General features: G+C 43.5%; 2 protein-coding genes across 2 annotated transcripts in view; one reads left to right on the top strand and one right to left on the bottom strand.

Moving 5' to 3' along the window:
• Window positions 1–24,569, top strand: part of RNF123 (ring finger protein 123) — a 146,167-nt gene that overhangs the window by 97,649 nt on the left and 23,949 nt on the right. The window lies entirely within an intron of this gene.
• AMIGO3 (adhesion molecule with Ig like domain 3) lies at window positions 17,972–21,315 on the bottom strand. The gene has a single exon (XM_054978129.1). It carries the CDS (start codon window positions 20,677–20,679, stop codon window positions 19,054–19,056), a length of 1,626 nt encoding a protein of 541 aa, XP_054834104.1. The 5' UTR covers window positions 20,680–21,315; the 3' UTR covers window positions 17,972–19,053.

The following is a 24,569-nucleotide window of genomic DNA, read 5'->3' as shown; positions in this document are numbered from 1 at the left end:
AAAGGCTTTACATAAAGGTTGAATAACATGGGGGATAAGATTGTGCCTTGTGGAACCCCACGAGATAATTCCCACTCTGAAGATAGCTGGTCTCCAACAGCAAACCTTTTAGTCTGTTGCATGAGGAGTTATTTAAATCAGTCCAAGGCATATCCCCAGATACTCGCTTCTTCCTCCAAATGCCTCAACAGGATGACATGGTCTACCTTGTCAAAGGCTGTAGATAGATCCAGGATCTATTCAGATGGAGATCATCCTCAAAGCTGTCTCCATCCCATAGCTCAGCCTGAAACCAGACTGAAAAGGGTCCAGAGCACAAGTTATCCAAGAAGAGCTGGAGTTGGTCTGCTACTGCTGTCTTAATCACTTTGCCTAAAAAGTACAGATTAGCGAGTGGGAGATAACTGACCACATAATGTTTGTCTAGGTATGGTTTTTTTTAAGTAGCTGGCAAATAACTGGTTTGATTGGCTGGGGGAAGGCACTAGTGTCTGATTTATGATAGACATCAAAGGCTTGTTTATATGATGTTTACATGATTTTAGTAATCAAGATGGACAAGGATCCAGAGCACATGGTGGCCTTCACAGATGCCAGGATCCTGTCCCTGTCCATCACTGTAACTGGGTCAAAATGGTCCATAAGTGGAGCAGACAGTGTATTAAGTATTTCTTCTGCCTCACCTTAATTATAGCTGGTATCCAGATCAGAATATATTTGTGCTATTTTATCAGCAAAGAATTCCAAAAGTGTCACCAGCTAATTGTTCTTAAGACACTAAATGTTCAGATTTAGGAGTCAAAAGGTGTTGAGATACCTTAAACAGTTGGGATGGTTGTGAGCCTGCTGATGTCAGACTTGTGGCTAGATAACGTTCTTACTCCAGACTACCTCCTGCAATTAGACAACAGTCCATTGTTTCCAAAAGGTTTTTACTGAAGAATTAGTTCATTATAGTCCACGAGCCTGAATACAAAATCCAGGATGGTACATATGCATTGTTACCAATGACAGGCAAAGCATGAGGTACAGAGTAACAGATCACAGCAGGCCCAACCTCCCCCCACAGTTCTCAAAACAACCCCTTTGAAGTCAGAAGAGCGAGAAGCTCCCAAGGCCGGTTCTTGGTGGAACGTCGGTAGCCAAAACAATCCTTTTCTGTGAGATAGCTGCCTGGGAACCTTGGCACCTGGAAGAGAGCACTTACACACTGAAAAGATTAAAATGGAGTCGGTTAAGCATAGGCATACAAGAAAGCAGTCTGGACCTGACATTCTGCCCCCTCTAAGATGCTCCCCCTCCAGGTTTCTGTGGGTAGCGAGAGTGGAACGCCTTAACTAATCTAGGGGCATGAACATGTACAGAGTTCACCCATTCATCAAACCCAGAGTCAAAGTCTTTCCACCTAATGAGATAAAATAACTGATTTCTTTGTATTTTAGAGTCCAGTATTTGTTGAACTTCATAGTGGGTTTGATCATCGATCAGAGTGGGGATTGGAGGCGCACGGGTGTGCCATTGATTAGCAGGAGGGGCTTTTTTCAACAAACTTACATGGAAGGTATCATGTACATGACGAAGATTCTTTGGCAGATTTAGAGCAACAGTCACTTTGTTGATTACTTTGCGAACAGGAAACGGACCTAAAAATTTCAACGCTAGCTTGCGGCTGGTTTGGGTTGTTTTCAAATTCTTGGTGGAAAGGTAGACTAGATCACCCGGCTGTAATTCCCATTCTGCCGCGCGGTGGCGGTCAGCGTATTTTTTGTAATCCTGTTTGGCTTTGATGAGATGTTTCTTAATCTGCGTCCACTGTTGGGCTGCTTCCCCCCACCATTCGGTGACGTCGTTGGAGGCTGTAGTAGGGGGAGAAAGCGCCTCAAATGGGAAGGGCTTGAAGTGGAAGCCATAGACGATTTTGAAGGGAGTTTCTCCCGTAGAGGCGTGCACGCTGTTATTATACGAGAATTCTGCCAAGGGGAGCAAATCAAACCAATTATCTTGTTGGAAATTAATATAACAGCGCAGAAATTGTTCTAATATCTGATTTGTTTTTTCTGACTGTCCGTCTGTTTCTGGGTGATGGCTTGAACTCAGACCTTGTTCAATACCCAGTAGTTGTAAAAGCTCCCGCCAGAAGTTGGCAACGAACTGTCCGCCGCGATCCGAGATCACCTTGGATGGAAAAGAATGTATTTTTACAATGTTTTTCATAAAGATGTTGGCTAGCTTTCTAGCCGAAGGAATTGTAGTACAGGGTATAAAATGGGCTTGCTTGGAGAACAAATCGACTACGACTAAGATACAATTGTGTCCCTTGGAGGGGGGCAAGTCTGTGATAAAATCCATGGAAATTATTTCCCACGGTCGGCTTGGCGTTTCTAGGGGTTGCAGGAGTCCCGGAGGTTTTCCTTTTCGGGATTTGGCGCTGAGACAGATGGGGCAAGACGCTACATATTGTGAAATGTCCTTGCGCATGCCCGGCCACCAAAATTGGCGTTGTACCAAATGAAGTGTTTTTAAGTACCCATAATGTCCCGCTGTGGGAGCATCGTGACAGCGTTGTAACACTTCTTTCCTTAAGCTTTTGGGCACATAGAAGCGATCTCCCCAGAGCCATTGCCCCTGATCGGATTGTTGCAGTTTGTCTTTGGGCACATCTTCCCCCTCCTTTTCCACTTCAGCTTTTAATTTTTCTCTCCATCCCTGGTCGGGTTGGGGAAAGCGGGTGGTGCGGCTGCGTGTTGTCACCACGCCCCCTAATTGCGTAGGTGAGAAGACTGTGTCTATTGTCTCCTCCCTTTTGCTTTTGTGCTGGGGCATGCGTGATAGAGCGTCCGCCAAGAAGTTGGTTTTCCCAGGGAGGAAGTTCAATGTGAAATCAAATTTAGAGAAAAACTCCGCCCATCTCAGTTGTTTGGCGTTTAGCCTGCGAGGGCTGCGCAGGGCTTCTAAATTTTTATGATCCGTCCAGACTTCGAACGGATGGCGGGCTCCTTCTAACCAATGTCTCCAGGTAGTGAGAGCCGCTTTTACAGCAAAGGCTTCTTTCTCCCATACATTCCAATTCCTTTCCGATTCTGAAAATTTTCTGGAAAGGAAGGCGCAGGGTTTGAGCTTTTCATCCGCCCCCCGCTGTAGCAGTACACCCCCAATTGCCGTGTCGCTGGCATCGACCTGTACTATGAACGGGCGACTGTCGTCGGGGTGTTGTAGAACGGGTTCTGATACAAACTGCGTTTTAAGGTGATCGAACGCCGTTTGGCATTCCGCCGTCCAAGCCAGTTTTGCACTTGGTTTTTTGGCTTGGTCCCCCTTATCTTTGGTTTTCAACAGTTCAGTTAGGGGGAGTGTGATTTGGGCGAAATTTGCAATGAACTCTCTATAGAAGTTGGCAAAGCCCAAGAAGGATTGTAATTCTTTGCGGGTTGTGGAGGTTTGCCAATTTAGTACTGCTTGTATTTTACTTGGATCCATTTTCAAACCCTCCTTAGAAATACAATAGCCCAAGTAAGTGAGTTCCGTTTTGTGAAATTCACATTTGGAGAGTTTAATAGGTAACTGGTTATTCATGAGGGTGGTTAAGACTCTCTTTACCAGTTCTACGTGTTCCTCTTCAGTTTCTGAATAAATTAACACATCATCCAGATACACCACTACACCTTTATAGAGGAATTCATGCAGAACCTCATTAATCATGGACATGAAAACTGAGGGGGCTCCGGCCAGGCCAAAAGGCATAACTAAGTATTCATATTGGCCGAGTGATGTGTTGAAGGCTGTTTTCCATTCATCCCCCTCTCGAATACGAACGTGAAAGTAAGCATCTTTCAAATCTAATTTCGTAAAGATCTTACCTTGAGCCACGACGTTGAGTAGATCTCTTATGAGCGGAATAGGGTAGGCATTGCTGGAAGAGACCGCATTAAGACCTTGAAAGTCCGTGCATAATCTCAAGCCCCCATCTTTCTTTTTTACAAAAAGTACTGGCGCTGCATGGGGACTGTTAGCTGGCCGAATAAATCCTCTTTGAAGGTTGAGGTCGATGAATTTGCGGAGCTCCTCTCTTTCGTTGGGACTCATAGGCTATAGGCGGCCTTTGGGCAGCGAGGCGCCAGGTAAAATTTCCACAGCACAGTCTGTCCTCCTGTGAGGAGGTAACGAGTTGGCTTCTTCTTCTGTGAAGGCTTGGGTGTACGCCCTGTATTGTTTGGGTATTAGGTTGATTTCTTCCTGGGAGAGGAGAGCCGGTTCGGTTGTGGTCGGATCTTTTCCCCAATTTTGATCCCACCGATGACTTTTGCATGACTCATGGGTAAATGTGATGCTTCCCTCTGCCCAGTTGATGTAGGGGTTATGATCGCATAACCACCGGCTCCCCAGAATCAAGGGGTACTTTGCTGTGGCACTAATAACGAAAGATCTTTTTTCCCAATGTTGTCCCATACCTGTGATGATTGGCATGGTTTCTGTAGTCACTGGATTCATGTTAGTGCCATCCATTTGCTCGAAAATGACCGGTATGTCTAATTCTTTGACAGGGAGTACTAGTCCGTTTACCAAGGCTGGTGCAATAATGTCTCTAGAGCAGCCCGAATCAATGAGGGCTTGTACCCGGATGTGCATCTTTCTGTCAGAATTCACTAAAGTCACTGGTATGAAGAGTATGGACCCATACGGTCGGTTCGGAACCGGAACTGACTGAGGTTTGATCTGCCGTTTGGGTCCTTTCACGACAGATCCATTTCGTTTCCCGAGGAGGGGCTTTCTGGATTCTCCCCTCCCGCCATCGCCGTTGGATCATATTCCATAACTTCTTCCAGTTCTAGCCCCCTCTCAGGGGGATTTCTTCTCGGCGCTCCCCTACCTCTTGCCGTTCTGGGGGCTGGGGTAGGGCGCGGTGGCGCCGGGTAGGCAGCGGGGGCTGGGCGTCTGAGTTGGAGCAGAGGTCTTTGCACAGGCCGATAAGGACATTGCGCTGCAAAATGACCACTTTGTCCACACTGCAAACACAATCCTTGTTGCCATCTAGCATCTCTCGCTCCACGGATAGCGTAGCCAGCCCCCCGGCTCCCTCGAGCAGGAGTGGAGGAGCGTCTTTGGCCCGGAGGTTGTTGGTGTTGCTCCACCAAACGAACTTCCATCAGACGGTTTTCTACTTCACAGGTCAATTGTATCCACCCCAACAGCGTAGGAGGATTATCTTGCATTAAAGCTCTGTCCAGCAATCTAGGGTTTAAACCCTGTTTAAACATGATAATCTTGGTGGATTCCTCACACCTTGGGCATTTGGCAGCGAGTTGTCGGAATTTTGCGGCATAGTCTCTAGCCGACATGCTGCCTTGCCTGATAGCCTGCAATTCTGTTCGGGCTCTGGTTTCTTCTAGGGGATCCTCATATTGAGCTCGGATTGCGTCTACCAGCCCTTGGAGTGTATCTAACTCAGGGGCCCCCACGTTATACAGTCCTACATACCAGTCAGCTGCTTTGCCTTGAAGACGTGACCCCAGATGTTCGATTTGACTAGCTTCACTTCCGAAAAGATGCCCCCAACGATTAAAAAATTGCACTACTTGTACTAGAAAAAATCCCAATTTGGAAGGGTCCCCATCGAACGTAGCATCCAACTTGACCCAACCCATTGGAAGGTCTTGTCGAGGGGCCGGCGCCGGCATTGGATAGACATCGAGTGGGCCGAGTTGTAAAGGGGGTTGTTGTGGAGCTGGCGGCAGCTGTGGTAGAGGTTGCTGCGGGTGCGGTTGCGACTGGTACGGTTGCGGCTGGCGCGGTGGAGGCACTCCCGGACGCGGCTGGGGGAGTCCTCTCGGGATAGGTCGCGTTGGCCGAACGGGTGCTGGTTCCCCTCTAGGCAGCGGCTGATGAGGGGCCGGTCGTAATGGTAGTGGATGGGGAGAAATGGGTTGGAGAGGTACCGTATCCCCTCGAGGCCCTGGCGTTGGTCCCGTCCCTGGTATGCTTGGCGGTTGGTTCGCTTGCGTTGTAGGTGGAGGGGCTACCGGCTGGTCCGCTTGCGTCGTGGTTGGAGGGAGAAGCGGGGCCGCCGGCTGTAGCGGTTCTCCCCCGCCGTTGGTAGGAGTGGTGGGACAGGGATCTCCCGGCTGCGGCCCATCACCCCCTCCACTGGTCCCATCGTCACCTGGTCTGACCGGTTGGTCAGGATGGGCATCATCTGGACACGGGTTATCTGGGCCGGGTCCTTCTCCGGTAACCGAGTCATCATCTCCCGTCTCCGGTGGCTGCTGCGGCCAGGGTTGAACAGGACCCCCCGGCCGAGGTAGGAGCGTTTGAAGGTTGGCCAAACTCTGACTGATGTCTGGTAATCCAGCGGGCCGATCACGACCGCTGTCCCCCGCCACTAGCACTGACAGCAGGTGGACGGCACTAGCCAAACTTTCTTCCATATTTATGAGTCTGTTTTCCAAAAGCTGCACTCTATCCATAGTTTCTTCTCCCTCAGCAGCTCCGGCAGTCTGCGAGGTTTGCCTAGTTTCAGTCCGCGATCCCGTGGTGAGCGTTTGCTGCCAAGGCAAGGGTGTCTCGTCTCCTCGCTCCTCTTGGGACCTCGCGGCTAAAACTCCTTTTGTCAGGCCGGTGATTGCCGAAATCCCTGAGTCAATGGCTATCGTTCTGCTCTGCAGTTGCACCCACTGGTGCTCACTTACTTCTTGTTGCCCCGACCACGGGGCGACTTCCGCATAATCCCAACTCAGGGTGCCACGGCGGGACGTGTCCCACTCCGATTGTTCGGTCGACCTATTCCAATATAGCCAAGGTTGATCACCGGTTTGCTCGGGGATGGATTCCAGGCTACGCCGACTATCCAGCTGTAAATGCGTGAACATCGCGCTGGCCCTCCTATCCCTCGTTTCCCTTGGTCTCGCACCCCACTGTGTCGGGGTAGGCAGCGACAGCAGCGGGAGAGCTGTGGCCCGAGGCTGCGTATCCGCCCTGCTTGGAGCAAGGGTATAGATCGTTGTAACCGAGGAGTTATTCTCCCTCGGTGCAGGTATTTGAGAGTCCGAGCCTTGAGAGCCGGGGGAGGCATACGGGTCAAACAAAGGATCCCTGACCGGGACAGCTTTGGATTCCGTCTGATCCGGCTTAGGCATTGGAAAATTTGATTGGTAACAAAATGTCAGACTTGTGGCTAGATAACGTTCTTACTCCAGACTACCTCCTGCAATTAGACAACAGTCCATTGTTTCCAAAAGGTTTTTACTGAAGAATTAGTTCATTATAGTCCACGAGCCTGAATACAAAATCCAGGATGGTACATATGCATTGTTACCAATGACAGGCAAAGCATGAGGTACAGAGTAACAGATCACAGCAGGCCCAACCTCCCCCCACAGTTCTCAAAACAACCCCTTTGAAGTCAGAAGAGCGAGAAGCTCCCAAGGCCGGTTCTTGGTGGAACGTCGGTAGCCAAAACAATCCTTTTCTGTGAGATAGCTGCCTGGGAACCTTGGCACCTGGAAGAGAGCACTTACACACTGAAAAGATTAAAATGGAGTCGGTTAAGCATAGGCATACAAGAAAGCAGTCTGGACCTGACAGCTGATACAGTGGTTACAAACAAATAACTTGCTATCACCGCCACTTCATAGGTTTTCCAGTGGGTTCTGTAGCATGTTCTACACAATTCAGTGAGTTTTCTGCCATTATCTTTCTAGGTATCTTCCAGCCTTCTTTTGGTTACCCAGCTCTGTGGTAAACCATAAGGCTGGGAGAGATCAACAAGGAGCAATCTTCTCAGTTGCAGCCTGTAACTGAAGTCTGAATATTCTCCCTTCTAAAGGTTTCCAAAGCCAATAGATAGAGAGGAGTCTTCCCTTGCAAGGACCTGATTGGCAGTGAGACAATGACATTACCCTGGTAGCAATGAGGGGGAAAGATGCACTAATGCGCATTGCACACATTCCCCCTTCCTGCTAACAGAGTAAATTAATAATTTAAGGACTCTCTCCCCTTTGGATTCCCTAGTGAATGCCAGTAAAGGAAACAAGATGCTGTTATGCAAGCCCAGTGCTTGCTTGCCTGTTGCCTCTGCAAAGTAAGAACCTAAATGAAGCACACACACTTTTTGTGGGAGAATGTTGTTTGTTTACTGTTGCAGAAGCTGCTCTGCAACAGCTGCTCTAATGAAATGAAACAGGGATGTCTGAGTGTATTTCCAGCTAATTTTTTTTGTTTTTTAAAAAAAATATTCAATTTATATACCGCCCTTCAGGACAACTTAACGCTCACTCATAGTGGTTTACAAAGTATGTTGTTGTTATCCCCACAACAATAATCACCCTATGAGGTGGGTGGGGCTGAGAGAGCTCCTAAACGCTGTGACTGACCCAAGGTCATCCAGCTGGCTTCAAGTGGAGGAGTGAGGAATCAAACCCAGTTCTCCAGATTAGAGTCCCACACTCTTAACCACTACACCAAACTAGCTCTCTCATTTTGCACACCCCATTAGCCACTACTCATTATTCCAAACTGACTTTCATCTGTATTTGTATTGGGACTGCCTGTAAAATTAGTAACAGGCTTTCTGGGAGCATGGGATAAACAGTTCTGTAAAGAGAAAGTTGCTAAGGCAGGTTTGATCCCTTGTATCTGTTGTATGTTCCATCCTGTTTCATTGTGTTGACTCGTTCTTTTATTCTGCCTTGAGTCTCGGTGAGAAAGGTGGGCTATAAATAGTATAAATAAATGGATGGATTTGTGTGTCTTAGGGAGGTGAATGATGGTAATGTTGTTTAAGGATTACCTCTTCCTTCATTGTAGCATATGGTGAGTATTCATCAGGGGCAGGGCTATACTGAGAGTGGCTTGTGTCAGAAGCTGAGTGTGACTTGCCCACTATTTCTGACTTAAATTCTTAAACTGACATGTATCACTGAGTATAATTTGTGTTCAGTGTAGCCAGGCTCTTTGCTTTAAAAGGAAGGTTAGAAAAAGCCTTGCTTAGGGCTGCCTGCTTCCCTATGAGCCTGCCCATCTTCTCAGTAAGCACTACTCTGAGTGCTCTCCCCCCTTCAAAGTTGAAGTGTGGGGGGGAGCTACAAAGGATAGAGTCTTCCCAGTGGTGGCGCCCAGACCATGCAATTCTCTCCTAAGGCATAGCTTTTGGCTAACTACTTTGTTACTGTTTTTAGGATCCTGTAAAAACTTTTATGTTCACGCAGGCTATTGGGTAGTCTCCAAACTCATTTGGTGACATTTATGGTGGTGTAATATCTCTTGATGTTGCTGCTGTTTCATTTTTTCAAGGCTGTGTTTTACCTTGGGGGCCTGAAATGAAGGGTGAATGGCTAAAAATGTTTTAAGTAAAGAAATAAGTGTGCATCTCTTCCCCCTCCCCACAACAACAAACTGGTCATCTGATTGGAGTGCAGACTCTGTAGATGGCTGCTCTTCGGTTGGCAGGCACTGCAGTGCACAAGTTCAAGAGTCTTGCCAAGTGTTGGCCTCTATCTGATTTTGCCATTGGTTTTGTACAGAATCCTCATTTGTGTTTTTTTTAAAATTTTTATTGGTGAGTTTATATTTCATATTTAATACATTCATTCCCCTCATATCTAATTTACTCTAACCCCCACCCTTTCCTCCCCCCTCCTTATCGACTTCCAACAGCTTTCCAACCCTTAACCCTTCTTATTACTTAACTTGACTTCACTTATATTCTTCTATAACACTTATGTTGTAATATTTCTTACTCTAAGCATATTCAAATTGTTTTATATATATACTATATTAAAATCACTAATCCACCAATGTATCCATTTTACTCTTCCTGAATCCTCATTTGTGTTGTGCCTGTGGTAGGAGTCTAGGGAACATGCCCTCTACTGAAGGGCTACTCTCAACTGTAGTAACCAATTGTTTTTCATTTTCATGGGAATTTGCTAGGATTCTTGGTAGCTCCCCATCTAAACTGTAGTGCTGGCAATTCACAGCATAGCCAAGATTAGAAATGGCAGCTTCCCCACAAGAATTGGTGTCCAGTTCCCATGCTCTGCAGCCATCTGATTTATGTCCTTGTCAGCAGTAGTGTTGTTTCCATTTCTGTTGCAGTTTGTTAAATGTGGGGCAATGGGAGAACATGGAACCATCAGCTTACCTTCTCTAGGCATTACCTCTTTAGAGACTACTTACTCTGAAAGGACTTTACTGCTGAGTTGGGCTTTTTTTTGTGTGAGCGTGAGAGAGAGAAAGAGAGAGAGAGAGAGAATGACTCAGATAGCTTTTTGCTGCTCTCTCTTGGTGAAACATTAGTGTTTTATGCTGACCCATTATTTTGATGTTCAGACAGTTTAGAAGCTCTGAACTTGGCAATAGTTTGGGTTCTCTGTTGTTGTATTTGCTGAGAGAGAGCATGGTGCATTCCTAAGGGACAGTCATTACCCTTTCAAAGTCCTGTTCATCAGAGAAGCTGAATTGTTTTTTAACTAATGCAACCCTGGGTAAAGAAAGATTTTTTTATTAAGCCTTTTGTACTTTGAAATGTTGCTTCTTAAGTGCAGCTGCTGGTAATAAGGCTGCTGGGCTTATTGCTGCAAAGCAGCTGATGTTTGTGGCTGCCAGGATTGGAAGAGTTGCAGCCACAGCATGACTTTCTCCCTCAGAGCTGTGCAAGTTCCCCCAGGTTGCATTCCTTATCTCTTTCTTGGATTCCTTTGTAGATTTGGTTCTTTGTTGGAGAAAGTCAGAGGGGAAGGCCTAAGTTGAACTGTAGAGGGCTGAATGACTGACTTCTGTTTTGACCTGTACTCCACCCTACTCACAGAGGTCAGAGCAGATTAGTTTACCACTGCCACTACCTAGACACATTCTCACTCTAGTTAGAGATAGGAAAAATGTGCCCTTCCATGGAGGAAATGAAGTATATATCATAGTGTCATGTATTGAACATTGCTAGGGCTCGAAATGTGATTTCCCCACACTGAGGCTAGATTCATACACAGTCTCTAAAATGGTCTGTAAAAATTGAGATCCATACCATGACTGTGTAAACTAGCTTAACAAAGTAGGAATTAAATTCATTTACAGTGCTATCCAAAGCAGTTACCATCCTTCTAAATTCATTGAACTCAATGAGGTTACAAGGTTGTAACTCTGCTCAGGACGGCACTTTTAGATACTCCTTGCCAGATGGGCCTAATGCTGCTTTCAGCTGTCTTTGAACTAAAGGAGTCTTTAGTAGAACAAAGTTTTACTTTTTCTAAAAGCAAAGAAGTTTAACAGTTGGCTTATCAGTACTTGTGACTGATTTGGGGGGGGGGGATTTTTGTGTGTTTGATGCTGTTTTGTGGGGTTGTTTGGGAGAGGTAGGGTTTTTTTGTAATCATATTGTAGTTTTATTTTTTAAACAGCTGCTTCGTGCTTTTGAGGAAGCAGGGCAGAATATTTTATAAACAGACAAAATCCTCCTTTTGTGAATGGTCTAGTTCACAACCATTTGTGCTGCAACAAATTAAGGTGCTACAGGACTCTCTTCCCCCCTGTCCATGTTAATATAGGAAGCTGTGTTATACTGAGAGCTAAACCACATAAGATGAATTACATGAGGACGCTCAAGTGAAGCGAGACCCAATGTTAGCTGGGAAGCGTAGTTTGAATGTCACCTCTCTCTACAGAGCCGGCAAAGATTGCTCCTCAGAGGGTTTGTTAATTTCACCTTTCTACAGAGCTAGCAAAGATCTCTCTTCAGAGGTTTTGTTAATATCCTCTTTCCTCCTCTAAGGATCTGTCAATTATTAACAAATCCTCTGAGGGAGGATCTTAGCAGACTCTGGCTAGAGGTGAAATTAACAAGCCCTCTGAGGAGCAATCTTTGCTGGCTTTGTAGAGAGAGGTGAAATTCAAACTACACTCCCTGGCTAACATTTTGTCTCCCTTCGCTTGAGTGGCCTCGTGTAATTTGTCTCCTGTGGTTTAGCTCTGAGTCAGGCCAGGCCACTAATCCATTTAGCTTAGTGCTGTTTCTCTGCCCGAGACCTTGAGAGCTGCTTGCTAGTCAGGAGTGTTCCTGACACCTGATTCTTGAGATCCTTTCCCTGGAGAAGCCAAAGATCAAACCTGGAATTTTAGCATGCAAAGCATGTACACTATGATGAAGCCACTGTCCTTTCCCCCAGTTATCCTTCTGCAATGCATCTTTCCCAGCAACTTGGAGATAGGAAACGTTCAGGAAAATGAGCCCAGTAGGTTCAGAACTGAGCTTGGCACTTCTGTCCCTTTCCTTCACTCATTCAGGATGATGTTTCTCTGCCTCTTTTGCTGAGCCTGTGCTAGTACAATTTATGTGGATTTTTAAAAGAACTTGTATTCATGCTTATTTTCTGTTTAGGGGTACTAAGGGCCTGCAGTTGAATTTGGGTGGGCAGTTGTTTTAGGCAATGCATAGCCAGTGGAGTGTGCTCATAGACAATCATATGTTTATTTTCTTTTGTCTGCTTTTTAAATGAAAAACAAATTTTAGTGCTATGTCTCTTTTGCAGAGTAAGAGTAATACAGATGGGTATAAAAGCTGGGCAGAGAGTTCTTAGCAGGGTAAGGGATGGCTCAGAAATGGTATCATTTCTGTCAGTTTAGATGAAGTTTTTTTTGGTGCTCATCATTTGCCTTGAAAATCAGACCTCTGTGTGCTTTTGAGGGCAAACTCTTGGAATGACTGTAGCATTGGAAGGAGAATTTGATTGTACAGAAACTGGAAAATCTGAGGTCCTCCCATGCGGTAAAATTGTGTGCTGGCGTTTTAAGATTTTGCCGCTATTTCCAAGGCTGGTTTGTAAAGTTTGATTTTGGCACATAGTTTATGTGGTTAAAAATAACTTTTCTACATGTATATGATGCTCTCAGTTTGGAGCCAATCTAGAGTTCCAGTCACAGCAGCTGAACTGGAGAATGCATCTCTGGCAGCTTGGAGGAGGGTCTGCTGGAAGAAGATGCTGCTGTTACAGCGTATATCAAGCTTTGAGGGATATCTGTAGAGCTTTAAATGTCATATGGCTGAAAGATCACAAGGCAAAAAAAGAAAAGGAGGAAAATACTCCCTCTAGAAAATTATATAAGCGGAGAATGAAGGGAAAGGAAGGGAGTAACTAAAATTAATGCAATCAAGTGAAAACTAGTTGTGCTGTATATATTAAACATCAAGTGTGGCATTTAATCATTATAAATGACTAAACTGTGTAAACGTGAAATTACATTTCCAGGCCTAAGTAAGTCTATTTTGCCTTCTCTATTGTTGTAGCAGTATGATATGTAGGCAAGATGATCTCAGGCAGCACTGAAATAAATTTTTATGTGATTGGATGTAATGTTCAGAGAAAGAAATGCAGACAAGACACAGTGACACTGAGTTTGGTTCTAGACTGTTGGCTAAGAATGTTGAGCCTGATCTATATGGACCCTGAGCCCCTCCAGGGCTTCTCATTTCCAGCAGTCAGTGCTTTCCCCCCCCCTCCAGTCTCTCTAAAATGTCTAGAAATATATTTTGAGATTTCTTATATTGAATGGACTAGGAAGAACAGAATAACCACGCTAAGAACCACTCCTCTGAGATTGGTTTTAAAACTGTATTCTTGACTGTAGGAGATATTTGGATGTCTGAAGATCTATTTAGTTGGTGGCCATAAAATAGCAGTCTCCACCTAACATAGTAGCCACCTCCTTTCAAACATCAATAGCAACATCTGTATAGCCCCCACCCCCCGCACAAAACCCTGGAGTCCAAGTGGTAATTAGTATCCGCTGCCATGGGCAGCAGCAGCCATAGCCCAAGAGTAGAGGAGGAGAGCTGGAGCCAGATGGCAATGTGAGTGGAAGTCAGAGACCAGCTGGTGGAGAGGAAAGCAGAGTCAGTGGTGGTGGAGAGCTGGCAATGGGAGGGGGAGCTGGACCCACAGTCAGTGAGAAGGGAGGAAGGGGAGGGAAACAGGATCCTCTTGTGCAAATTATAATTTTATAATACATAATTAGCTTTTATTTTATTGCATATATCTTGGGCATTTCCTCAGAGGATTTGCTTTTGAACAGGTCAGCAATAGTTTTTTGGGTTTTTTCTTTTTCTACTTGCTTTGCTTAGGAGTATACCTTTGTAGCTTTTTTGTTTTGCAATTTGAGAATATCCCTATGAGCAGCGATGAGAAAAAGTAATATGAGCACCAATTTTTCACTGCCTTTCCTCATGGTGATGGTAGAATCTCATTTCTTTCCTGGAGCTTAGGATGTCCATTGTGATCCATTAGCCAGCCCTGCAAATCATTCCTTCTAGATAAAAAATATTTTTTAAATGTATTTGTTTAAATATTTCACCAGTTCTGTTGTAAAGATGCAGGGCATGTGGCAGTATTTTTTATAACTTGTCTGACTAGATCAGAACAGATGAAAAATAACCTCTAGGCATACATTAACTCCAGCCATCAAAATCAAACAAAAAGCATTTTTTAAAAATGCTGCATTTTGTTATCAAATCTAAATAGATTAATACCGGCAGATGTACAAATGGATCTATTTATATGTGTGGACTGCAATCAAAACAAAGCATGGGGGAAATTGCTATGTCCCTCTCTTGATTGCTGGATGGCCTGTGTGGGGTGTCCCCCTTCTTTTATTCACCAATTTTTGCAGAAAGGTTATAATGGAATCTCAAAAGCTTAAAATTTTGGGAATAGCCTTTTTCTCCCTTTTTGCTTCAAAAATGACAAAAGCTGAAGAACATTCCTCTACATTTCCCTTTCCTCCTGAAAAGAATAAAAGACACCCACCCTACCTATTGAGGTTTGTGCTGATGATCCATTTAATTTAGAGCCAGTATGCTCTGAGGAAGAACTGCTTTGGTAGAAGAATCAATGGTGATGGTTTAAAGAGTACAGCGATGTGGATATCACTGTGACCTTGCTAGAATGTATTTAGAAACTCTCATAAGAAATGCAAGAATAGAAACTTTGAGTGCTGTCATCCTCTTCTCTTCCCCTTTCCAAAGGCTGTAGGAACAAATCCCATTAGCACAAACAATTAATGCAGAAGAAAAAACCTCAACCTCCTGTGCTGGGTAAGACCTACAACAAAATGAAGCAATTCTGAAAATAGGATGTAGACGTAGAACTAAGATTACTTTGAAGTTTAAGGGGTCTGTTGAGTAGGATATACTGTGTTAAAAATGGTCTGTTCCCTTTTGAGCTTCATCTAAGCATGTTACTTAGTACTGCAGTCACAGCACTGGTAAAGCTCGGGCAATGTCATACCCTCTCTGGTTCATATGTGGTATAAAGACAGTCCAACATTGCCTCTGTTGTCTTCAGTAAGTCAAGACTGAAATAGAAATTCGTAACAGTTTTTGGCTGGCTCTCATGCTTACAGTCCTAACCCTTCAAGATGCCTGAGTAATTAGGTGAGTTAAAGCAGAAATTCAGTCATCTGGGCACAAAACTGAAAGTCCTGAGTAGTATTTTAAGATAAGTTCCTCGCTCTGGAAATGGCAGGCACATTATAGGGTCTGACATATGAAAGGAAGCCAAAATATGCACACAATAAAATTTAGTCAAAGAGAATTCTATCCTCTCATTGCCATTTGAAAAAATTAGGGAGGTGAACCCTTGTCTAAGTATTATCTGATCTGCAGATTTAGCAAACATGGCTTTAGAAATTGTAGAACCTGTCCAAAGAGATCCTAATGCAAGTAGATGGACTCTTCATTGTTCTGTCCTCAGTGCAGAAATGGGATATTTGTCCTGTGATTCTGCATTTCTGCAGGAATGAACCGTATCATTGCAGACTGGGTCAGCACCACTTATGTGGGAGGGAAATAGAGATGTGCTACTCCCAAATATCCACAGTAGTGATAGAACAAGGATTAAACGTGTGTGCCCTTTATACACTAGTCAGGTACATCTTTGCTCCTTCCCCTCAGTCTCTATGATCTGCAAAGATTGACTTGTCAACAGGAATGCGGTGGAATGGAGTTCCAGAACCTCTTGAAAATGGACACATGGCTGGTGGCCCCACCCCATGATCTCCAGACAGAGGGGAGTTTAGATTGCCCTCCACACTGAGTGCGGAGGGCAATCTAAACTCCCCTCTGTCTGGAGATCAGGGGGCGGGGCCACCAGCCATGTGACCATTTTCGCCGAGGGCGATTTAAACTTTTAAAAACTCCCCCTTTGTTCCAGCTGGCCCAAAGTGACATCATTGGCCCTGGGAGTGTGCGCACACTTTGCATGCACACGTGGTACCAGGGATACCACCTCCTGCCAAGAGTTGCCCCCTGTGCTGGCAACTCACTGAGTTCCACCACCTCTTTTCCCAGAAAAAAGCCCTGCTTGTCAGTGATATGCTCCATGTTTCAGGTGCCTAAAGAGGTTTTTTGGTAGCCTTGTCACACATTTGGAATTGCTTTCCTTCTGTGGGCTGGGACAGTTTGAGCCTAGGTATCTTCTATTAGTAATGCAAAAGCACTTTATTCAAGCAAGGTTTTCTAACTAGAGGCACTCTAGGGATTTGTTAGTATTTTTTAAATAAAGATAATTAAGAGTCTAGGTATCTTCTATTAGTAATGCAAAAGCACTTTATTCAAGCAAGGTTTTCTAACTAGAGGCACTCTAGGGATTTGTTAGTATTTTTTAAATAAAGATAATTAAGAGTCTAAAATTCTAATGGTTACCCAGGAATTATTGTTCTGAACCTTTAGGGCAGGGTGAGCCAAACAGCTAACAGGAGTTATAAACTTAAATACAGGCCTTTGGCAAAATCTGGCCCCTCTGGAAGTGCCACTTGAACCCCAGCTGCCAATCTAGAAGTGAAAAAAAATGGCAAGAAAGTGCCATTGAGGCAAGTGGTAGACTACTTTAGTGGGTGGTGATTGAAGCACTGGTCCACCATTCCTCATTCCCTTCTTAAATTGACTCTCTGTGAAAATTATTGCTTCTAATTTTGGACCTTATTTTTTATGAATCCTGGGAGTTTTTGATGAATCCTGGAAGCTTTAACAATCTGTAGAATATATACACACATCTATATATAATTAATCAACAGTGATTATACTGTACTTGAATACTAAGCTGTTTTTTACCACCTCTGAAGTGAATATGATGCCTTCTTCCATATAGTCCATCTAATGTAGCCTGTGCTGTGCTGTTAAATACACCATTTCATTTCTTTGTTTTCTTCACCACCACCATGTATTTTCAAACAAGCATTTTACAAAAAAATAAAATGAAAAGCTTCTGCCTACAGTTTCAACTCACAATTGCTTTCTTTAGTCTTTGTGTGTTCCAGTCCTCTCTTTTTCTTCAGATCATAGCTACTCTGTCAGATATTTGAGCAGCTTCTAAATGGGAAAAGTGCATATGCATGTCCTAAATAAAAATATTACCTATGTTATAATTTGGATTTACTAGCAGTAGCAAATGCCAAGGCTATCTGTGTTCAGATCAGTATGGATTTAGAACCTGTATTTGGTGACAGGGTTTTGTGTGATAATTCATAAAGTAGAATTCAGCTCTGTCCCACATTGTAGCAAAAGCAAAAAAACTTTCAGATTTTTTTTTTTTAAAAAATAGATATTCAGTGCAAAGTGTGAAGACTTCTAGCCCCAGGTTAACATTACACAGATTAGAGTCTTGGCTAACTAGTTGGTTCTCCCAAGCAAATCTGCCATTTTCAGGGAGAAAACAAGTCAGGGTTATTCATGTGAGCCTTTTTTTTTTGCATGGGGAGTACTGAGCAATGCATGGTTGGTTCATAAGTATTATACTATGTGCATAAACAATGCATTCCAGGACATGATTCTTTACAGATGCTTTCATGGGGCAGAGGGAACAAGCAAATTCTAGTTTTTAATGCCTTCCTTTAGTAAATCTAATTATTTAAATTCCCTCCCCATGTAAAAATTTGCACAAAGCAGTGGTAATATATATGTCTGCCTCAGCTAAATAAATGGGCCAACCATGAGTTAACAGTATGTTTTATTTTATTTATTTTAAAGCAAAGGAACAGCATCAACACTGTGTGTAGAATACCATCCTTTTTACTTTGTTTGAATGCATGTTGTCTTAAGCCAAAAAAATCCCCTATGTTGTGCTGAGAGCAAGGGGAGTGATTTGCCCTTTTCAGGTCTAGCTCAAGGTATTTTGTTTTTGCTGCTGCAACTATCCAAAATCTGTATTACTGAGCTAGTAGGATTCTGTTATAACCTTGAAGCTTGCTTGCTTAGAGACTGAAGCGTGGAAAACAGTTGCTTAGAAGTGTAGCCTGGTACATGGCAGCCAGCACATTTTGTATTTCAGTTAATGAAAGCAGTTTGTTAAGTTGGTTCAAATGCACAGTTAACGCTGATAGTTTCTCACACTTACGTGACCGATTGCATATATCCAAGAATATCCAGAATGTGAAGTGGTTATCTTGAGGCTTGTGGCCTCCCTGCATGGAGCTTTGCTTCTGTTTTTAACCATGCTGTGAGTTGATTAGAGAAGAGGCCACAGGAACATTTTTCAAATTAGCAATGGAAGCAGTATCGGATTAAAGCAGTTTAAAAATAAGGAACAGTTCCCTGTTTAGTTGGTCAGGGCAGTCTTTTCTTCTCCAGAAATATAGGCTTGTTCTATAGCAAATAGGTATCCCCTGAAGGTCAGTGCCGTAACACAAGCTTGAACTATACAGCAGTTTTCTAAAGTGAGGGGGGTTCCCTCCTTCTGCTGCAACATACTGTATCTTTCACAGAGCAGGCTGCAGTCACTGGGGATGTGTAAAGAGCATTCAGTCTCTTTCATTGAAGGTTGTTGACTTCGTGGTGTATAATAAATAGATTGTGGAAGAATCAGACCGGAGTTGCTAAAAGGAAAAAAAAATATTATGCACAAAGGGAAATCTTGGAAAATAAGACTGATCCATAATCCACTATCCAAGGGAAATTCTCCATACTTTGCTGAGCAACTGCTTCATGAATACATCTTGTATTTTCCTTCCACAAGAGAAACAAATTTGATCCTTCTTCTTCACCTCCTCCCTAGTTACATCCTTCTTGGGGATTGCTTGCTACCCATCTGCTTGTGACAGCTCTTGTGCTTCATAGGACATGATAGGGCAATCTGAAAAGACTGAACGGATGGATTCTGAGTCCAGCTTAAGCTGCAGGTGCTTGGGGCTTTTAGCATCAGGAAAGTCCTCGCTGACAGCCAGCCTGACCTTGCCGTTCTGGGCCTCCTTGATGGGCTCTAGGAAAACAACATGTTTGTTTGTGCTGATCTTCCGATTCGGCCCATCTGTGGCTGGTGGGGTGGTACTGAGGATGGATGATTGGGCACTGCAGTCTTGAGGAGGACTTACAGGTTTCTTGAAGCACTTAGAGCAGCGACATGGTGTGAGGTATAAGTACATGAGGACCAGTAACAAACTTACAACACACCCTAAGAGGGTTGTGATCCCAGTATTGAAAGAGTCAACCACTTTGGGGTACTGAATTGTGATGTTGACTTCATGAGTTGCGTTGATCTTTTGGCGCTCGCTGATAGCTACACACACATAAACACCAGCATGCAAAGGTTTGGCATTTATAATCTTTAAACTTCCATTTTTAAAAACTTTGTGTGTCTCATCACTGTGCTCAAGATACATGAATAATTCATGTCTGGGAGAGAACCACCTATAGATGGTAGTGTTGTCGTCATGAAGGCTTGTGTTGCAATGAATTACCAACGATTCTCCAAATTTGCAGGGAATCTTTAGAATGCCAAGTTCTTTTAGGCTCCTAGAGCAGTTTTCAAAATACTTATATTTGAAGGTATTGACTGTGGATCGTGGCACATTGCTGTAGGCTTGGCAGGTGTGCTGTTCTGTGAAATCCTGCACAGAATTGAAGCCACGATGTTTCCATTCTTGAAGCATCAGATGGAGAGAACACTCACATTTCACAGGATTGTTGTGAAGATATAAACCATTTTTTATGTTGACTGGCAAGGCTGCTATCACTCCAACAGGGATGCTGCTTAGATTGTTGGCAGAAAGATCAAGGGTCCTCAAGTGAGTGTGTTTGAATCCTTGAATGGATCTGAATGGAAATTTAGTTATTTGATTCCAGCTTAGATAGACTTTTTGCAAACTGGTGAGCTTGACAAAAGCATTTCCATCTACTTCTACAATTTTGTTATGGTATAGCAAGAGTTCCTGCAAGTTCACAAGGTTTTCAAAGTAGTGCTTCTTGACAGCATGTAGGTGATTAGAAGACATGTCCAGGTGCACAAGTTGACTGGCATTGTGGAACACCTGCTGCGAGAGGTCATTGATTTGATTGTGGTTGATCCTGAGGGTTTGGAGTCGTGGTAAGGTGGTCAGCCAATGGTCATTAAGGTGAGTGATGGCATTGTGGCTGAGATCCAAGGTTGTGGCTGTAGGTGGCAGTGTGACAGGGACCTGCTGAAGCCCCTGCCTAGCACAGCTCAAGAGATCAGCAGTACAAATACAAGCCTCAGGGCATCTCATGAAGGTAGATGAATTGAAAGTGCTGACTTCAACACACAGTTGTAAGAATACTAGCAGATTCCCAGTAAGTTTCCAGATAACCGTAGCCAATGGCAGCATATTCATCATATAGCAATGGGTTTCCCCTCCTTTGTTAATAGCGGCATGGAACCAAGCTGTCAAAGTAATATTCATACCAAGCATAATCCTTCCATGATGCACAGTAGTGTGAATGAATCACTAAAATAGATCTCCTTGCACCAAAGTTAAAGAAATGGAAGTCCAAATGGATGCAAAGTTCAGTCACTTGGGAGAGAAAGTTTAGTGGCAAATCCTATTGGTTCAGAACGGTCCATTTAGACATGCCTTGTATCTAACATTATTTAGGGCAGCGCCTTTTTAAACTTCTGCTGGTTTGCTCAGCTCCTAAAAATGGCACATGGAGCTGCAGATACATGCTGCCATTCAGCTTCAGTGATGCCCGTTTATTTTGAGTGAGGAACATAACCTTTTCAGGAGCAAAATTTGAAATCTCTGGTGGTGTCATCTGGTGTTCTTTTTTGCTGATCCTATGATCCCGGGAGCCTGAAGTTTCCATTAGTGGATTATCCTCTCATGGTTAGGAATCTCTTGTACAGATTCATCACAAAGGAAGCTCAAGTAGGAGCACATCTCTGCATTCCAAAATGGAAATGTTGGTAAAAAGTAAGGAATGCCCAAAAGGGAGCTCTTACCCTTGTATGTTCTTTTCTGGGTTGAATTGAGCAGCTGTATTCTTCCTGCCCCTTGTTTCATCTTTCATTTGAGCTCCGTGTTTGCAAACATTTCCCCCTCTTCTGCTCCTATTTACAAGCCGCCTGTGAATACTGAAGGCAGAGCCTTTTGAGTCCGAAGAAAATCTATTGGTTTGTGTAATAGGGAGTGATGATAGGAAGGGGTGGAGAGATGAGGATCAGTAGTGAAGAGATTTTTTTTTTGAATGGCATGTAGTTCCTTCATCAAGCCATGTGGGGGCAGAAAAATCCTGCACAGCTATCCAGGGACTGGGCTTTGCACAAGAACTGCAGCAACCTGTGCCAGTAGCATGTTTCCAAACGGAAGCCAAGGGATGATAGAGGAGGCTTGGTAAAAGGAGAATGAGAAGTCAAACTCTTCTTGCTTTTTCAGGTGTTTCTGTGAGTCTGTAAGCTTTCTTAATTTTAGCAGATCTTGGCTGCATTTGGTATAAGGTATTTGGACTCACAATAGTGCTTAGAGGACATAACCAAGACTTGACCCTATTCTAGCCATTTCACAGAGATTATCATTTATGTTTAGAATTTCTTCACACAAGAGAGATAAAAATAGTTTTTCTGTGATCTTCATGGGAATTTAGAATTATTGTGATGAAGTGTGTGTGTGTGTGTAGATTTGTTTGTTTGTGACTGTCGATTTTAGTGAGCAAAAACATTCAGTATGGAAACCTGAATTCTCAAAGAATTCAGACCACAACACGCAGATATGTATGAACACATGTATCTGTGTGCTCAATTAGAATAGGATTGACTGTAGGAGAGGATACTGAAAAGCAAAGTTAGCAAAATGACTGCTTTGTCACAAAAACTATCAGTTTCAGAGAAAACCAGGTTATCTGGTTGTAAGCCAAATTCTATTGTTCAGTGATCTATTGGTGCAGTGTTGGTTTCACAAGTAAAGATCTAGGAAACTATTGCCCTTGAAGACAGTGTGAGTAGACATAATTATGTAGCCAATGAGTAATTCAGGACCACAGTTCACATTTGTCCTAACTCTACCACCCATAATGCCTCTCCGACAGAGTCCACTAAGCAAGCGCATTGAAGCTTCTTTGATATCCGGCACTTCAGGCCTCTGCTTCCTGTGTTGCATGCAGTTAAGGCTTTCATTCTTTTAAAGTTAATGAGTGACTCCCTTGGCACTGTTCGTAACCTTTCCCCAGTGGGGTTCTGTGCTAGATTGTGGTATGCTGTGGGATAGCTCAAGGCTGGAAGCAGTAACATCCTTTCTGTTGCTTTGCTTAATTTCCAGCTTCAGCCATTTCAGCAGTTTCTTTCCCCCTGCACTGCTACCTTGACTTCAGCAAATGAGTACAGGGATAAAAAAATGTAGTGGTCCATAGCAAAATCCAAAAGCAAATGCTGTGTAATGTAATGCCTCTTAGTAAGACTAAACTAAATGATACAACAAAGTTTTCTCGAACCCTTCATCAAGCTGGATGTTTAAGTGGGTGGGGTGAGAAAAAAGGGTCTTTCAGGCCATTATCTTCATCAGCATCCTCTGTAGAATACTTTGGTGGCATTACTAGGTGCAGGGTATGGCTGGTATCAGGTAGCACTGTTGGTATACTGGAAACAAGAAGCAACAAATGGAAGCCATCCAATTGAAAAAGATCAACCAACAGTTGATCAGATATCTCTCTGATGCTAAAGAAGTCTCTTCAAAGACCAAGAGCAAAGGGAAAACATAATGATCCTTATATGAACAATGCTAGAGATTAATTTTATTTGATGCACTGAATAAATAGTCAATGTAAACCAAACTGTAGTAGTATTACCTATTGGAACTTCCCATGTTCAAGAGCCTAGTGAAGCTATGGGACTAGAGAAGGGTCCAAATGCAACAAGTGGTCTCTGATAGATCAAAATAGTAAGATAAATGGGAGGGAAATGGGGATTTGCCTGGAGTAGGCTTGTTTTTTCCCTCTTTTTATTGCTCTTTTTATCGAGCAGGGCTGGAAGAGTGACTGCATGACCCCCCCTCCCCTGTTTAAGCAGGTGTGACAATTAACAGGGCATATCAGCAGAGTAATTACTGGGGTAGAAAGAGCAGAGCAGTGGCTGGAGTGCAGTTTCCAGGGAGATCCCGGCTGCTTTATGTGAGGGAAGTGAAAAGAAAGCCAAGTAATTGGTTTCCATTAGGGCAGCTAATGACTAATTTGGCTGCTGCAGGATGTAATGGGCTGTTAACTTTCTGTTGTCCAGTATCCTGGAAGATAAGCTAGAGAGAGAGTTTCCAGTAGTGCTAGTAAAGCGGCTTGTATATAAAGTCTAATATACACTACACAATCAATAATGTTGTGTTGTGGAATAGCTCTGTCCTATCTTCTTTCTCTTCTGTTTATTTCCCTTTCCCCTGCCTATGTTACATTTTTCAAGGATTTTTTAGCTGCTGACTTCACTGTCACATCTCTTGGACAATTCTCATCCTTTTATAGAGTCTGCGTTTAAGAAATATGATCCCTTAGAATTTCTAGTGAGCTGTAATCCTCCTGAAGTCCAACAAAGGAAAGCTTCTCTGATGTTTGTTTGTGGAGAAGTTTGTTCTGTATCTCTCTTTGTCACCATGTAGCACATCTTATTCCATTTCTGTCTTTTTGTCACCATGTAGCACATCTTACTCCATCACATACACACATAAGGACTGTAAAAGTTCAGAGCATGTTGTTACTTGCTTCTCTTATACTAATCCAAGTAGCAAAAAGATTAAAAACTATTATACAGCTGTGATGTGAGTCTACAAAAGAGTTATTGATCTTCACTAAGAAGTGAAGCAGCTTACTCTGAAGAAGAAAATTCCCCCCCCCCCACCTGCCTTCTTATCGGAGCTGCTGGTAAATGGCAGCTCCAAAACTGTTTTCCTTGTCTGTAGTCATTACTGAAGTGCACTGCTGCAGTAGGTAAGTGTCATGCTCTTGTGACATTAAAGGGGAAAGAAAAAAATCCTCATTCAGAGTTGCATGCCCTCTTGCAAAACAATTAACCAGCACTGATGGGAGAAATGACTAAATATTTCAAAACATGGATGCTGGAACTCACCACCTGAATTTTAGCATCAGCATCCCTTAGACAAAGGAGTCCACATGAAAACAGCATCAAGGAATGAAGTGGAGTTTTATGGGCTGTTGCATTTGTTTAAACTTTCTTGTCTGTTTTCCTAATGTCTCTAATCAGACTAGAAATAAATAACCAACAGCTCTTTGTACCTGTAGTTTGTGTGGCAAGGATTGACTGACTCTTTGCTGAATATTTTAATTAGATTATTTATCTAGAAACTGGAGAGGCAACTCCACCATCAAT

Source organism: Eublepharis macularius, chromosome 4, assembly GCF_028583425.1.
Source record: "Eublepharis macularius isolate TG4126 chromosome 4, MPM_Emac_v1.0, whole genome shotgun sequence".
Lineage (NCBI taxonomy): Eukaryota > Metazoa > Chordata > Lepidosauria > Squamata > Eublepharidae > Eublepharis > Eublepharis macularius.
This window is presented reverse-complemented; position numbering and strand designations above follow the sequence as displayed.

What these genes read in the sequence shown, in the direction of transcription:
- AMIGO3 (XM_054978129.1), bottom strand. Translation starts at nt 20,679, where the DNA reads ATGCTTGGTATGAATATTACTTTGACAGCTTGGTTCCATGCCGCTATT.